General features: G+C 42.2%; 2 protein-coding genes across 4 annotated transcripts in view; one reads left to right on the top strand and one right to left on the bottom strand.

Annotated features, from left to right (window-relative positions):
• The window catches only part of adgrb3 (adhesion G protein-coupled receptor B3), a 111457-nt gene extending 106525 nt beyond the window's left edge, over positions 1 to 4932 (top strand). For 2 of the 3 annotated variants that reach the window (XM_035663834.1, XM_035663832.1), the window contains 4 exons: positions 763 to 1442; positions 1599 to 1634; positions 2522 to 2626; positions 3895 to 4932. In XM_035663834.1, the coding sequence (XP_035519727.1) occupies positions 763 to 1442; positions 1599 to 1634; positions 2522 to 2626; positions 3895 to 4083 (1010 nt within the window). In that variant the 3' untranslated portion in view covers positions 4084 to 4932. The remainder of the gene's footprint in view (positions 1 to 762; positions 1443 to 1598; positions 1635 to 2521; positions 2627 to 3894) is intronic. The other variant, XM_035663833.1, reaches the window with a different exon arrangement.
• Positions 4933 to 8862: 3930 nt separating this feature from the next.
• On the bottom strand, positions 8863 to 10712 carry LOC118329485 (latent-transforming growth factor beta-binding protein 1-like). The gene is made up of 3 exons (XM_035663697.1): positions 10510 to 10712; positions 9840 to 10138; positions 8863 to 9015 (listed from the first exon to the last, which is right to left on the bottom strand). The coding sequence occupies exons 1-3, from the start codon at positions 10622 to 10624 to the stop codon at positions 8878 to 8880; spliced, it is 552 nt and encodes a 183-aa protein (XP_035519590.1). The 5' UTR covers positions 10625 to 10712; the 3' UTR covers positions 8863 to 8877.
• Positions 10713 to 16637: the final 5925 nt, after the last annotated feature.

The following is a 16637-nucleotide window of genomic DNA, read 5'->3' as shown; positions in this document are numbered from 1 at the left end:
CAGATTCAGACCGAAGAAGAGCTGCCGTCAGAGAGGAATTCACTTTACAGATTACTCTCTGGGCTCACAGAGTTTAAGTTGGCTGTTTACAAACAGGGATTATTGTCGGCTGAAGTAATATTCCGCAGTGTCACCCTACAGTATACGTGTAAACTTTGATCAGAGGAATTCTTCAATATGAATACCAGACATCCCTCTTGTCCACACTGAGCACTAAATTAGACTCAAACAGAAATGCGGGTATTAGATCTTATTTGTTGTCCTTGTGATCTCCTCGCAGGCCTTTTGTGAGCAGACAGCATAAATCTTGAGGAAAAGATTAAAATGCTCAGTTGGGGATGACAGCGTGTTCTTATAAGCAGAAGGTATTTCTGAAAACATAGCTAGTGTTACTTAAGAATATTTGGTGCATTACAAGGTCATCAGCAGTCACTAAATTAGGATTAGCTGTACCCTTCATGGCAGGGTGAATTTCAGGGAGATGAAACCATAATACCATACCTTATTTACTATTACATCCTCTAGAGACACGTGTCTGCTGTTGCGTGCCTTGCATTTAGGTGTAATGTCACACTTACTGCATATTCAGTTATTTGTCCTGTCATTATAGTTTTCCTTCTGCAGCACAAAATCCTTTGGGAATTGGTTCATATTGAATTCTCTCGTTCCTTTGGTCATATGCTGGATAATCTCAGACAAACAGTGACAATACTTTCATTACTGAGACATTCCATCTAATCCTTGTATCACTCTGCCCTGCAGCACTTCACAAAGACATGGGCTCTTGTCGCGCCGCCACCATAACAGGCACCCTCTCCCGCATTTCCCTCAATGATGAGGAGGATGAGAAGGCCCCTGAGGGCCTCAACTACTCCACGTTGCCTGGCAACATCATCTCCAAAGTGATTATCCAGCAGCCTTCAGCTCTGCACATGCCAATGGGAGTGGGTGACCTAAAGGAGCAGTGCATGGCTGACAGCAACGCTGACATGCGCCGCACTGTTTACCTGTGCACAGATGACGCCATGCGCCAGAGCGACCATGACATGGTTGGCCATGACATGGAGGGCCACTCAGCGCAGGGCCAGATGATGGAGACAGACTACATAGTCATGCCTCGCGCCTCCGCATCAGTGGTGTCAGGGTCATGTAACACGTCCACCCTCCTGAAAGAGGACGGCAAGATGAACATCACTATGGATACGCTGCCACACGAAAGGCTGATGCATTACAAGATGAGTCCTGACTTCAATATCAGCCCATCAGGCATGGACCACATGAATGTGAACCTGGAGCAGCAGTATCCTAGCGCTCCAGAGCACATGCAAAACCTGCCCTTTGAACCTCGCACGGCCGTTAAGAACTTCCTCGCTGAGATGGAGGAATCTGCGGGGCTTTCTAGGAGTGAGACAGGGTCTACAATATCTATGAGCTCCTTAGAGGTACATATGCTCATGTGGATGAAGCGTAGAGGATAAAGAGCTGCAATAAACACTTTTACCGTGCACTTTCGTATCTTTTCATATGTTATATTAATGTACATGTCTTTTTAAACTGATGACCTAATAACTTAATGGCTTCATGTTTTATTTTCACAGAGACGAAAATCACGCTATTCTGATCTGGACTTTGAGGTATGTAAAAAAAATGTTTCTTTCCATAGTTAATGCATCAAGCTTTTTTATGCAGAGAAAAGCAATTTTTTTGCAGTTGTGTTTGTCATTTGATTTACTAGTACTTGTTGGGCCTCTTAAGCTTATTGGAGTTACACAGCCTTGACTCAACGAGATTTATTGACATGCTGTGTAGTTAAGGTAAAAGCAAGGCTGTCAACTGACAAACAGGGCAACAGTTCTCATCTACATTTGGTCCTCCTCCATCTCCTACATCCATTAGCTATACGTTGATTTTCAAAATGTATGCTTTTAAAGTCATTTGCACATTTCACATCTGATTTTACCACTGGTTTCAACAATGATTATATTGGCTTGCAAACACATATTCAAACCCCCTTTGGCAGGTTTTAGCATTTCCTTTGCATTGTTAAATCAGGCTTTACTGCATATATATCGTACACACTTTCAAAGTAAAGGAAACATAAGGCTTGTGGCAGCTATTCTGGCGTGGGGTGCATTTTTTTTTTAGCTTAGATGCACACCAACCCTTAAAATGGAAGATTTGTGCCAAGGTTTGATTATAAGGATTTCCCTTACGCCAACAAAACTCTAAATGAGGCAATTTGTCACCAAAGAATTATGTTTAATCCAGATACTCCAACCATTGCAAATTAAAATAGTTCACGCTTTCAGTGTTGTATCCCACTAACTTTAATTATCTTGGTGTTTCCTTTATTTTGGCAGTCACTTGTATATATGCAGAGACAAGTAGATTTGTTTCAAACCTGGCCTATAAGTAAACTACCATGACACTAACAAATTGATCAGAGTTGAAGGGGGTGGAGAAGAAGATGCATTTCCATTATTGGCTGTCAATACCAAAGAAAAAACCCTTGCCATTGCAGAAAGTCATGCACACCAGGAAAAGACACATGGAGCTGTTCCAGGAACTGAATCAGAAATTTCAAACCCTGGACCGATTTCGAGACATACCAAATATGGGCAGCATGGTGAGTAACAGGAAACCAGGGGGGTGGCGGTCAGCCAATTAAAGAGAGCAACATCCAAATACCCTATTCAGATATCCGGTGCAGGACACATAATGTGTGATTGTGCAAATGAGCGGTTATGTAGCTGTGAAGCTTCCTATACATAGTGGGCCTGCCAGCAGCTGGCGGGGGGCAAGTGAGGGGGCTGCCCCTTAAAAGCACGGAAGCATTTTCTCCACAAGGCCAGTCTCAGGGAAGAAAGACCTTTGGTAATCTTGTTGCAATAGAGTGCATCCATTCCAATGCAAGGCCATGAATGCACTTTTATTTACATGCACATTTATCTACTTAGCAACCCCATCATTTTTCCATTAATGCATGGCAGATCCTTTAATCTATCAACATCTATACAAATATTCCCTTAAGTTCGCTGTTCTCTTACTGCACCTGTGTGGGGGGAAACTTTTCTTCTTTGTCACTTTGGATCTAGAAGTCAGGCGAGAATTCCTGACCTTGCTGCAAATCAAAAGTCCCCCAGTCTGTCTCCACACCTGGCTGGAGCTGTAGACAATGGGGGTGTCAAGTTTTATCCATCTCAAGCATCAATGTTTTCCGTATTGAATGCAACAAACAGAAATTGGGCTGGTGACCAAACACAGCCAGACTATTAGACAATGTCAGCTACGCAGCAGGCTTTTTGGCTGCATGTAATCCTTTTTCACTCACATTTCAATCACCCCTACAGCACAATGCAATTTGAGGCCCGTTGCTTAGTTACCAGTGCAAGTTCTTTTCTATAGAAAACGATAACTACAGTACATTCTCACTCCCCCTTTTTTCTTTTTTTTCCCAAATGAATCTACTGCAGAGCTGGCTGCAGACATTAGTATCCATTTTATATTCCCTGACTGCGAGCAGCCTCTCTCTCTTATTTGCAATAGTGTCTTTGGGACTGTCAATGAGAGCACATTCAGATGAATGGCTCACACATGAAGCCCATAAAGTGCACCAGTTTCTGAGCTTGGGGAAAACACAATTCTGTTATGACTCCATGGTAATAGCGTAAGCATGGTCACATTTATTACACTACCATTATCTTTTGTTATTTGATGCTTTCCACAGCATTAATCCATTATTTTCAATTAGCAATGGGTAGGAATTCATATAATGCCCTTTTAAATGATCTGACTTCACTGGAAAAGTCCTTTTTATTTCTTTGTAAAAATAACACTTTTAGCTGCAGAAGATGTCATACCACTAATATCACACCCCACTTGCCATGTTCACAGGACAAGGCAATGCCAAACAAGAACCCATGGGAGAGCTACAATCCAGCCTGTGAGTACCAGAATTACGCCACTATGAATGTACTAGAATCTGACACCAAGGACTCACTGGAGATGACGCCTGCAGAGTGGGAAAAGTGTGTCAACTTGCCCTTAGACGTCCAGGAGGGAGACTTCCAAACGGAGGTCTAGACGGTGAAGAAGGAGAAAATGCAAACTAGAAAAAGGAGGAGAAAAGGATGTATTTTGCACTGAATAAAGCAACAGACTTTTCTAACAGCCTTGGCATACATATCTGGATAATACAAGTGTGGCAGGGACATTATGTGCCAATACAATATAAAGGACTGGGGAGAGAGAAAAAAGAAAAAAGGGAAAAAAACATCAGTGTTACTTTTTGTATTCTCACTAGTGTACTTAGTGTGGGGCAGCCTGGTGTACAATATTTACCATCATGTGTTTCAAATTATCTGTTGAGGAATTGGCTAAAAAAGGTAATCTCTCTAGATGAAACCTCACAAAGCAAATGACATGCCATGTCGTCCCAGCTTCATTGGGTCTAGTTTTGATTTCATAAAACTGGACCCGGGAGCACAATGTATATATTTATGCAGGTTTTTAAAAAGTTTATAACAGTCTGTTTGGCCATTACTACACTTTTTACTTTATAATATAAAACATGGGAGGCAAAGAGGATTTTTTCTGTCATATTAAAATGAATGTTTGTCAAGCTACATTCTTCATTGCTTTAAATGCAATAAAGATAATACTCACTTTTATATAAATAATATATTTCACAACTTTAATACTGCAGAATCTGCTTGAAGGATCCCAGCAAGCTCTCTCATCTGCAGCTCTGTATAAAATATTTAAAAACAAAATGTTGTATGGTGTAAATAAACTTTTGTCTACATATGTTTTACTTGTGCCAATTTATTTTAATGAGAACAAATGCCAACCTGATCAAAAGTTATAGCGAAAAATGTTAACATTTGAAAAGGAATGTAAATAAAAGAGGAAATATGTTCGTACTGCTTCAGAGGTTGTGTCAAGTTTATGTGGTTTGTTGGTTGGGGGATTCACTACTCACCTTGTCTTGTTAAGAGGACTGTTGAATGTGTAAAATCAAATGATGCTAGTGACTGGATATAAAGCTATCCCTGCCCGAGTGTTTATGAAAGTAAGGAGGACTTCTAAGATAACACGTATTTGAGAATGTCCTGTTGCTCTGAAATGCATAACATCCAATCTTGTCTCCAGCTTAGCTTAGTACCCACTGCATTATCCAAAAGTCTCTCCAGTACCTCACATACTGTCCCCGCTGATGATTCTTTACTCAAGTTAGTCATTCCCTTTATGATTTAAACCTTCCCTTCCACTTTAGTTGAAGGTTAGTACTGTAAAGTTTCCAACTCACCTCATAAATCCACTCCCGTATCTGATTTCTGAATTTGGATAGGAAACATTCAAACTCCTAATAGGTTTCTGTGCCTCCAGAAGGTTCACCTGATAAGATCAGTTAAGATTTTCCTGGGCAGACGGGGCCAGACAGTGCACATATGGGAGGAGGGGGCGAGGGCTTAGGGAAAATCTTGTTTGTCCTGTCTGGTGGTCTGCCGTACGGCTGACACTTTGGCAGTGAGCGCATCAGTATGAGTGCCCCCTCTGGGGAGCGGTGGTCCACCCAGCAGGAGAAGAGGAAGAGACGGAGGAGGGGCTGGGACTCGGATCTGCACCATCGGTGAAGAACGATGACGAGGGAAAAAAGGGGGACGCATACAATAAAAACGCACGCTTACATTAATGAGGACTCTCAGTTGTGCTCTGATGTCCTCACAACATACTGTAAATTGAATTGATTACTCATCTCAGTCTAGACATTAATGTCTGGATTTACAGTCCATTTCACTTTAGACTACCATGCATAATTAGGTTAATTATATACAGTACTGCTGCCTGTTAGAGGCTCTGAGAGAGATCTTTTTCAGTGATGTGCCAACAACCTATACAGTGAAATGCCTTTAGAAACACTATCATCCCACCACTGGCTTTCATTTATACTCACACATTGTCTCTTTCTTCATACAAAAGCCATAGTCAGCAAATAAGAGTGATATTATATCTGTGTTTTAAGGCATATATATATTGAATTTATACATTTTTTAAAGAACCAGACACTGCTAGAACTGTCTTCCTGTGTTAAACATAAAAAGGGACCTCAGTAGAGAGAGTGTAGCCAGTTACCCAGTGTCAGAGGATAGAGTGGAGTATTTGTATTAACGTCACAATTCAGAAACTATTGGTAAAATAAATATGTTCTGTTTTCACACCAATGCATTACTGTTACTCTGTTAACTATGGTTAAAAGACATTGTCAAGTTTTATTTGCTAGTCGTGCAGCTGCTTTTGCTCCCCAAACTGCAAGTGTTAATAAATGCAGGCGGACATTTTCTTACACAATCAATTTCATCTGGAGAAATATGAAAACAGATACGTTTCAGTGCCTCCAGAGATAGTTTATGTGCCCATATGACCGAATGAATGTGGAGCTCTATACGTATACTGGAGAATTATGTCACTGTCAGATGAGCATGCCGTGTAGGTAGTGATTCACCAGCAAATGAGCGTGACAAACTTTACCATGCAAACACACTGTCTGAAAGGGCCAATTTTAAGTTGGTGTTATAAATGCTAGTTCTTTTATTTGAACTTTCCATTTGTGTCAAAACAAACAGACATCATCCAGCTCACATCATGCTTTTTCCTTTTAACTGGAAGTGGTTGTTTCCTCCAACAATACTGCACAAATTGAGATATGATTTATTTTGACAGTCTCAAAACTAAATTATTAGTTCTATCATCTTCTGTCTGTGCCAGCACTTCCTGCACATTTTAAATAGCCATGTTAAGATGCAAAAATAAAACATATTTAAGCATTATTCAGTCATACTTAAATAATGAAAATGATATAATATTTAAGATTGTTATTCACTATTTCCAGATCATACTGCAAACTTGTCTGTTAAAAGTTTGACAACACATCCTGTGTGTCTGAAAGTGGAAACCTGTATTATTTAGTCGTTGGTAAATGGAGCTGGGACATGTTGACAACCCTCTTGGACGAGTCTTCATTTGGGAGTTAGTGGCAAGTCCCACGGGCCTGTAAGAGCAGAGAGGTTAACCTGCTTAGGGGCTGCAAACACTGAATCAACATAATCACATTGATCCTGCGTCACTTTCCTCCCTGGAGGTATGACAGAGGGGTAAGGCAAACTGTTAGTCTATCAAGGGCCTGTCAGCAGAGTTAAAGCCCGGAGGACTGGCTTGGGGACACCCAAAAAACCACAGAAACCATCCCGGCAAATGTTGTGTAGGAAAGAAAAAGGAAAAGTGGTGAAATGTTTAACAAAACAGCTAAAAGTTACAAGTTCGCCCCCATGATTGAAATCATTTTGGCAAACATGACTTGTTTCTAACATCATCATCACGTTCATTTCTTTAATTAATGCCCAATATTTATATATAGGGATATTATAATTTTTAAATACCTACAAAAACTAATAACATTTGCGTCAACGTCAGCTGCACTTTGTGTGTAGCGCTAATTAGCAAATGCTAACAAGCTAAAGATTAACATTAAACCTGGTAAACATCAGCATGTTAGCACTGTTGTTGTGAGCTTGTTAGCAAGACATTAGCATCTAGCTCAAAGCACCGATAGTTCAGTTCAGTTACAAAGGTTTTGTTGTTAAAACGCTTTATTAGAATTTCACAATGTCCTACATTTTTTAAATAACACTACACAGAATTAAATATCTTGATAACCATTACGATAACCGTCCAACTGTATACCACAGTATACCATGCTATCGGTGTACGTTGTTGTGAGTCTTGCTAACAAATGTCTCTGAAGCTAATGCTAACTGGAGAAAAAGCATTAATAGAATACAGTCATATCAACTCTGACAATTGTTTAATCAGGTATTTACCCCCCAAATTAAATAAAAAGTAAATAAAAGTTAATGTGACGTTATTGTTAGGGATTAGTCATTTAAGTCAGTATATTTTAATTCGACATAGATGTCAGAGCCTGCATTTTTTAAAGCTATTACACACAAAGATAAAAAACACAGACACATATTCTCATCTCTGCTTGCGAGCTACAATAGCTACAAACACCTGAGCGTGGGAGGAAGAAACGGGTTATCTCCAAGGCCGGAACACCTAGTTCTGACCGTTGCTGTAGTTTCAATAATTGATATTGTATGGGAGGGGAAGCAAGGCGGAATTACTAATTTTTCTTTTAGGGCGCTGTCTCCTCGGAATTGGTTGGGTCGTGTGCCAAGAGGCTTGGAAACACCTTGGCCCCAGTGGCACCACAAAGCGAAGCCACCAAGTCTTAAAACCAACTGGTTGTTTTCCCATCATTATCATCAATCATCCATTTGCTTAATATAATCACCCATAACCTCATGTAACCTTTGGTCATCCGAACTCTTTTCTGGGGCGAGGAAAAGACACAGAGTAACAGCAACTGCAGGCCGCTGACGTGTGGCTTGAGAGAAGTTGTTTCTTGTCTTTATGTCTAGCAAAGATCATTTTGAATACAATGACAGAACCAGGTATTGCATGAGCTAAGCCGTAGCTTAGCTAGCGTGAGCTAAAGAGTATGACCATCTGTATTACTTATCATACGGGCCCCAGAAGTTCAAGGCACGACCTATTAATATACGGGCCAGAGTCAGGCACACTCAAAATTTCTTTAGGAATTTTCTAGTTTTATCTACTGTGTTATTGTTGTATTTAGAGTTGCTTTAACATTTCCCCAGTATGGGATCAATCAAGTCTATCTTGATCATCCCATATTATCCCATCTCATCTCATCTCATCTTATGTATCTCAGATTGATATAATAAATATTTGATTCAGCATGTTGTGTGTGCTAAGGTTGGAAGAACTGCTTACTTGACAAGACAACGTACACACTCACAAAATGCCAGAGAAAGAAAAGCTGTACTTACATGGTTTCTTTGGACATTTCTGGCATTTGTGGAAACCCCAGGATGTCCCAATGGTCCCACAGCACTGCTCCTGCTTAGTTAGACCTGGCAGAGCCTTCCCACACTGAAACATAGATATGTACAATGACACACAGTGGGACAGAGAGCAAGGGATGGAAGAGGATTATTTATTAGTTATATTCTAATCAAAAATAAAATAATGTCTGCTTCCTCTGTATGTCTGATCCCCAGGTGTCACACACAAACACCTCACCCCCTTTCAATCCGATGAATCATATGGTCACACATGCTGATAACAAATATTTATTTTCCTATCCAGCCCTCCATTACTGAGTCGCTTAACTTTATAGCAACAACTGCTCTGCATAATGTGACCTGTGATAGAGTGACTCATGATTATGAACTTAAACTCAACATGGTGAATTCGTGCAGTGAGACAATATATAAGCAGAGGTTGTCGTATTTGTATCCAGGGTAGATGCTTTGACTTGGATGTGGCACCATACATTTGTCAATTTTACTGCCTATTTTAGTGTTTGTGCTTTAAATGTAACCTAAACAGGTTTTGGACTTTTTCTCCGATTAGTCATTGATGTAAACAGACCTGTAGTGCACAGAAGTCAGCTGATCCTGCTTTAAACTAACTTCAACTCAGAGCAGACCATGTTGGGTAAAACGTGTGTACAGCTGGTGATTGTCAAACTAACTTCAGCCTGCTGTTTGACTGGCAGCTTTGTCTACTCTTCTCTGTTTGTACAGTAATTTGCAACGTTGGGACAAGTGGCCCGATTGCCCTGTTGGTTTGATCCCCAGCTCCTCCCGCCACGTGTTGAAGTATCCTTGAGCAAGATACTGAACCCCAAACTACACAAATCCTCTTTGTTCCATCAGTTTTACTGAGCTAATATACAGTAGACATTAGTGCACCTGACTCCCTGCGGTCTCCTGGAAGCAGCGACCCAATGTGTTCTTAGAGGTGACGGGTTGGTACTGGGGGACCTGGTGGCCTTGCTGGCTGGGATAAATGTTGTAGCCGTGGTGCTGGATCTTCTGGCTGCTCTCTGTGTGGTGGTAGCTGTAGCTGGTGGATGAAGAGGAGCCTGGCTGGGAACCTTTCAGCTGGTGCCCGTTGTTGTGGTAATTGTCCAGCTGAGACACCTGGTGAACCTGGACAGAGGCTTCTGGAGGATGTTTGATGTGGATATTGACGAAGCTGGGGCTGAACACTGGAGGCACATAGGACGACATGAGCAAAAATGTTTTAGAGTGCATCACTATAAAAAGGGAACTGTGGGTATTCCTGGAAACAATGTGCAATATCAGAATCAGAATCAAAAATTCTTTATTGATCCCCGGGGGATATTTTTGGCGGGAGCAACTGTAACAGGCAGCATGCACTCTCAACGCATGCACACTAACTGGGAGACATTCATCTGCTTTATGATTTAATTTAATTTAATTAATGTGTTAGGATGCAAACTAATGATTTTTTTCATTGTCAATAATTTGCAGATTATCTTATCTCCATTCAGGTCACGAAACCACTTGTTTACCCTTTACTTGTACCGCTGGCATCACAATTATGCTTTTCACTCACCAGGATTCTGGCCGTTACTGTAGGTCAGAGGCAGTGTGTGTGTGGAGAAGACCTGACTTTGGCTAAAGCTTCCTGATGTCGGCTGGTGCTGCTGGTGTCCGTTTTGAATGGGCATCTGGCAGAACTTTCCAGTAAAGCTGGGAGGGCACTGACATTTGTCCCTGGCACTGCACTTGCCACCATTTATGCACGGCAGGTGACATACCACTGAGGAGAGAAAAAAAAGCACAAGAAGAAAATGATGTTGAATGGTCCCACTTTCCAATGTCAATACATGTGCGTGTTTGGATTTACATTTTCCTTGACTTTTCAATTCGTATATTTGTGATATTTGCATTACTCTGAAAATCACAATCAACTACTCTCTAATTAATAATATTGTGAGGATAGGATACAAACTAATCCAGTATTGTGAATTGTGAGTTGAATGTACCATCACATTCCAAATCAATAAACTTGAGCGTTTTAGAACTCCTCACCGAGGCTTGACAGGATTCCCACTCTTTTCAAGTTTTTTTCTGACAATACAGGACAGCACTTGCTCACTTAACTCTATTTTTATTTCTCATTTTTCAGTCATGCAGGGTTCATGATAAAGTGTCTCAGTTTCTTTAGAGGTAAGTGGTCAGCCTTTAAGGGACCTTGTTAGCTCGCTTTTGTGATACGTTTGGCTGCTTTCACCAAAGCTATGGTCTCAGCCAAGCAAATGGTAAATCGTAAATGGACTGTACTTATATAGTGCTTTTGTAGTCTTTCGACCACTCAGTGCACTGTAAACTAAATGCCACACTAACCCATCCACACACATTTATACACTGATGGCAATGGCTGCCATGCAAGGTGCCAACTGCTCTTCAGAAAGGAAACTAATCATTCATACACACTCCTACACTGATGCACATTGGGAGCAATTTGGGGTTCAGTATCTTGCTCAAAGACACTTCAACATGCAGCGTGAGGAGCCAGGGATCAAACCGCCAACCTTCCAATTAGTGAGCCACAGCCATCCCAAGCAGATCTGCGGTCTCCGGCAAATTGACTAAACTTTACTACAGTAACTGTAACATTTATTTTGCCACAGCCCCAAAGTGACATGGTATGTTCGTTTTTTTATTTGAGTCTTGACTGTATATATATGTACAGTATTACCTGTATGACACAAAAGTCCCCTAGGTTTATGTAGGCAATCTAAGCAAGGGGCTAAAATACAAACAATTCCAGAACAACGTAGATCATTTCCAGGATACTTGGTCATTTTAATCAACTTCTAGGATGAGTGTAAAACTAGTCTTGGGAACAGGAATTTGATGCCCAAAAAAGATATTTTAAGCTTGCTTAAATGGCATTTTGTTGGCAATTGGCCACGGCAGAAACACAATAATCCAAGTTTGTAGATTTCACTACTCCAATGGATTACACATGGGCTTAGAACCCCCGGGTCAGGGAAAGGTGGTTTGCCTCCACAGTACAACTTGTAAGGTGTTATCCCTTCTGTGAATGCTGCAGTTCCCACAGACCACACCACAGCACAAAGAGCAAAAAGTTCCAATCTAGTGCTTGAGCCAGAACGGACTTGGTTCCTTGTTGGTTGAAAAGGCCTTCATTAGGTGGCTTAAGTACCTACACCTGTCTGTTTGGTGAAGCATTCTGGGAGATGTAGTGTGTGCAACAGTGGCCATTTTGTAATGTGGCAACCAATCCTGTATGGGCCAAAAGGCAATAATACACAGCACAAAGGCGGTCAGGATATATGCATGTACCATATTCAGTTCAATGTGGTATTGGTCCATAATTGGTGCACAGTTGTATGTTGAAAAAAAAAAACACAATATATAGTCATATTAAGGCTTATACATCAAGTAAGAAGGAAACGTATTTAAAATTATACGAAATGAAAGGTCCTTCATACTACACAGGTAGAACAACAGATCATTTTATTAGAATAATAGATCATTTATTATAGAATAACATATAAAATTAAAGCTGCAAGCAGCATTGGGCGGGACCTCGCACTCCACGCGACTCGGGGCGTGCTGCGGCCGCGTCACGTGCCGTCGTAACACGTGCGGACCACAACATGAAATTTTCACATCACCCAACTCCCAAGCCCTCATCGCCAGAAGCTACCCATCTAAGTTTGTCACGGTTTGCAGCAATGCAAACACTCTAAAGCTTTTTAAGGAGGACTCTTCAGTGAAGGTGGAAATTCAGTTGCCATCCACACGGAAAGTTTATGATAGTAAATTAATTACATCACCATTGGAGCAGTGATGGAATATGAAGTCAATAGGAGGCGAAGATGGGGGGCCATGATCAAATCCTGTAGGAGTCAGTTAAGAATAGAACAGCCCCTGAAATGCCCGGAAATGCAATAACCCAGTGGACCACTTTGACGGGCACGCCACGGACACGCCCTTTGCCGACATACAGTCATTAAAGTGCAGTGCGTTCATATTGTGTGAGGCCAAGGTTTTTGAGCCAGAACCGACCAAATTCCCCTGGAGTCAATTCGTTCACAAACAACGGAAAAAAAAGGACGCACCGGAAAGTCCAAAATGGCGCGCCTTGACCGCACACCACGGACACGCCCTAAAGCGTACAGTCACAAACAATGCGCCCACCGGTAGTCCATATCGCACCATCTTGGTTGACTGTCTGACCAACTTTGGTCGTGGTGATAAAATTCTGTAGGAGGAGGTTATTATAAAAGTGAGGCCTGAATGTCCAAAATGCATCAGTTTGCAACATTTTGATTAAAATGGCCATGTTTTGACCGGCAACGCAACGGACACGCCCTTGCGACGTTAACGGTCAAAAATCACAGCGTCCATTACACCGATTTTTTGACCTGTAAGCTGACCGCAAAATGGTTTGAAGCAGATGCCGACCAATGTCCCCCTAGGAGGAGTTGCCTTCCAATAGGGCAGGCCAAGAAAGTAAGAATGCGCACCAACAAAAATGGCCGGCCGTGAGTGTGAAAATTTGAAAAATGAAAATAGCCAAGACTTGCTGTGGGGTTTTGGGGCCAATGGGTGCCAAGAGGCTTTTTTGTTGTGGCGCTGCGGCACCCCGTACACATGACTACCGAGTTTACCATACAACATGGCGGTGACCAACCGCTGGCGGCTGGGGGGGCGCTGCTGCTGTTAAACACTCCTGTAACGGGGCCCCGGGCTATAGGACACCGACAAAAAGACTTTTGCGGATGTGAGCTACAGCACCAGTCCTACCACAATGTCCCAGTGAGACTGCGAGAAGCGAGTGGGAGGGGTACGTATTACGGTTTCCACAGGTGTTTACCCAGCCAAACCACAGTGCCACCTAGTGCGTGATTTTTTTTCCTTTTTAGGGAGCTTCAAGGGGGGAGCCATGGGGGAGCTCTCCAGTTCATTTAATTCACACATACCGATGGCCAGGAGATTACAGGTCTAACTTTGAAGAGCGCCACTTCATGGCGGTGGCCTCGGGTTGTTCAGATTGTGCACAATCTAATAGCCACATGAGAACCTATTGACCCAAGCTTGGTGTCGATCGACTCCGTGGAGAATGGTCCCTTCTTTTTGACGAAAAATTAACGGTGGCTAGTTTTCTTTTTTATTTTTTTCGAATTATCAACTTATTGACTTTTTTTTGTTAGACACTCTCAAGATGCACATGGCAAATTTCGATGTGGATCGCGCACAAAAGGCATGAGATGGAACACGAACCGATGTATTTTCTGGAATTTCGCGTTTCTAAGCGAGAAAAATCTAGGCGGAGTGGCGTGGACCTATATGGCGAGAGATTCAGCTCCATTCAAGCCGAGACGCCGTGGATATGAACGGGTCTTTTTGACATGTGGGCCAACCGATGGGCGGGAGTTACTTAGGGCCGTCCCGAAATTTGCTACCAAATAGCGCCGCCTAGCTGGCCTTCCTGGTTTGGGCCGACCTGAATGTGACGCCATAGGAAATACGAAAAAATTTTTAGCCAGGCCCCGACAAATTTGCAATACAATTACGCGAAGTAGCTACGTTCAGCAGGGGTCAGAAATGGCCGAAAGTCGCAAGAAGAAGAATAATAAGAAACGAAGCAAACAACAATAGGGACCCTTCCACAGTTGTCACTGTGCTTGGTCCCTAAATTAAAGCCACAAAGGCAGCATTGGGCCGGACCGGGCCGTCGCCATCAACCGCTACCGTCGCCTGCATGGCCGTCCGCCGCCCAAGTCACGGCGACAGGCCTACAGCAACGTCACCGCCCACCTCCTCATAGCCCTCGTCGCCAGAAGCTGAGGTCTACATCGTCACCGCGTTTCAGACCCACTGCCTGCAAAAGACTTACGCTTTCATTAACGAGAACCCTTCACTGTGAAAGTGGAATCTCACACACAGTGAACTATTTGATTAACTTTTGAATCACGCAATTCTAGATTCGCTGTGATCCCCTATGAGGAGTTCGTTCAATACCAAAGCGGCGAAAAATTACCACGGAGGCGAGGAGTTCGTCAAAATACAAGACCATCCGGGAATGTCAAGGACACGCCCCTTGGCGAAAGTACAGTCAGCTAAATAGCAGCAAATTATATATACTAATAGCTATATCTGATAATAATCAATATTTTCAATTCAATTCAATTCAATTTTATTGTGTATAGGCGCCATTCATCAACAGAAAGTTTCTCAGGACAACTTTTTAAATAGAGCCAGGTCTAGACCGGAAACTCGCTTTTAACATTTACAGAGACCCAACAGTACCACCACATGGACAGATCCGATAATTCCCTAGGAGCGTGTTTGTTCAAACATACCACAGGCAAAAATTTGCCCCCGAAAGTGAAAATGAAAATCAAAATGGCCGAACGAAAGTGAAAATGAAATCAAAAATGCCGCCGAAGTGAAAATCTGAAAATAAAAAAATGACGCGACTTTCTGTGGGGGGTTTAGGTATGGGTCCAGGAGGCTTTTTTGTATGTCGCTAACGTTGGCTAATATGGCCGTGCCTTGCAGTCCATGTCCCCTAAACCAGGACACCCGGCTGTTTTTTCACAAAGTTTGTTAAGGGGGGGCGCTATCGAGGCATTTGACCACAGGACCACCGCAGGCAAGCAACCCAGATGAAATAGATACACCGATGTTGACATGTGGTGTGTTGAGCCTGTTTTACCCCGCAAGAATCGAGTCAAACGTTAGAGACGAGACAATCCGATGCTCGTTGGCGCGCTAGGGCAAACACCAGTTCAATAAAAACTATGAAGATTCATCAAATGTCATGGGTTGTCAACCACTTTTAAAGGTTTTTCTGACCAAATTTCAGTGGATGTGTTCAACTCTGCCTATAGGAGAAATACATGAAAATGTATACATTGTTATTTTCCGGTTAACCCAAAGTGGCCCACCTAATCAGCTTTTTTACAGAAATATTTATCAAATGATGGTTCAGGGCGGGGCTCTTATCAGACCGACGTTGAAGTTTGGGCCGATTGGACCGATGTACACTCTAAGTTAGGAGCAAATTAATGTGCATCCACATTTGACAGCTACGGCCGCAGTCACGACTAATCAAGGCTCCATAGAGATTGTAGGAGCCAGCAATGCTTGTCGCTAGTCCATTATACTCCAAGATACTTGTACAAGGGCCAAGCTTTCAGGGAGAGGGAAGCGGCCATCAGATCAGATAAAATCAATCATGATATCGGTGAATAGTAGGGCCTATGCGATATAACGCCAAATTTCATAATTCTGATATAGTAATTTTAGTACACGATAACGGATATAATATACTATATAGCACATTTTCTTAAGAGGGAATGAATAAATTGTTTTAGTAAAATTGGACTTCCTTTACTGGATATGATCAGTCTTCTTTACTGTCAGGAATGTACCAAACATCCTTTAAAGTAGCTGTAATTAAACCCCCTTCTTTAAAAAGCACTCCCTTGCCCCAGGGGCCTTTTTACAACTATAGAGCGCGATTTCTAACCCCATCCCTTCCCTCCTCCCCTAAGACTCCTGGCAGAAAAGTAGTCGTCAAAACCAGTTGTGTGACTTTTCTACATAGCAATAGCTTATTTAAGGATTTTCGGTCAAAGTGATTTAGAGTTCATCAGCAGGCGAAGAACAGCACCTGGTTAAAAGTTAATAATGATC

This window comes from Morone saxatilis, unplaced genomic scaffold, assembly GCF_004916995.1.
Source record: "Morone saxatilis isolate NCDOM2014 unplaced genomic scaffold, NCSU_SB_2.0 Contig19, whole genome shotgun sequence".
NCBI lineage: Eukaryota > Metazoa > Chordata > Actinopteri > Moronidae > Morone > Morone saxatilis.
This window is presented reverse-complemented; position numbering and strand designations above follow the sequence as displayed.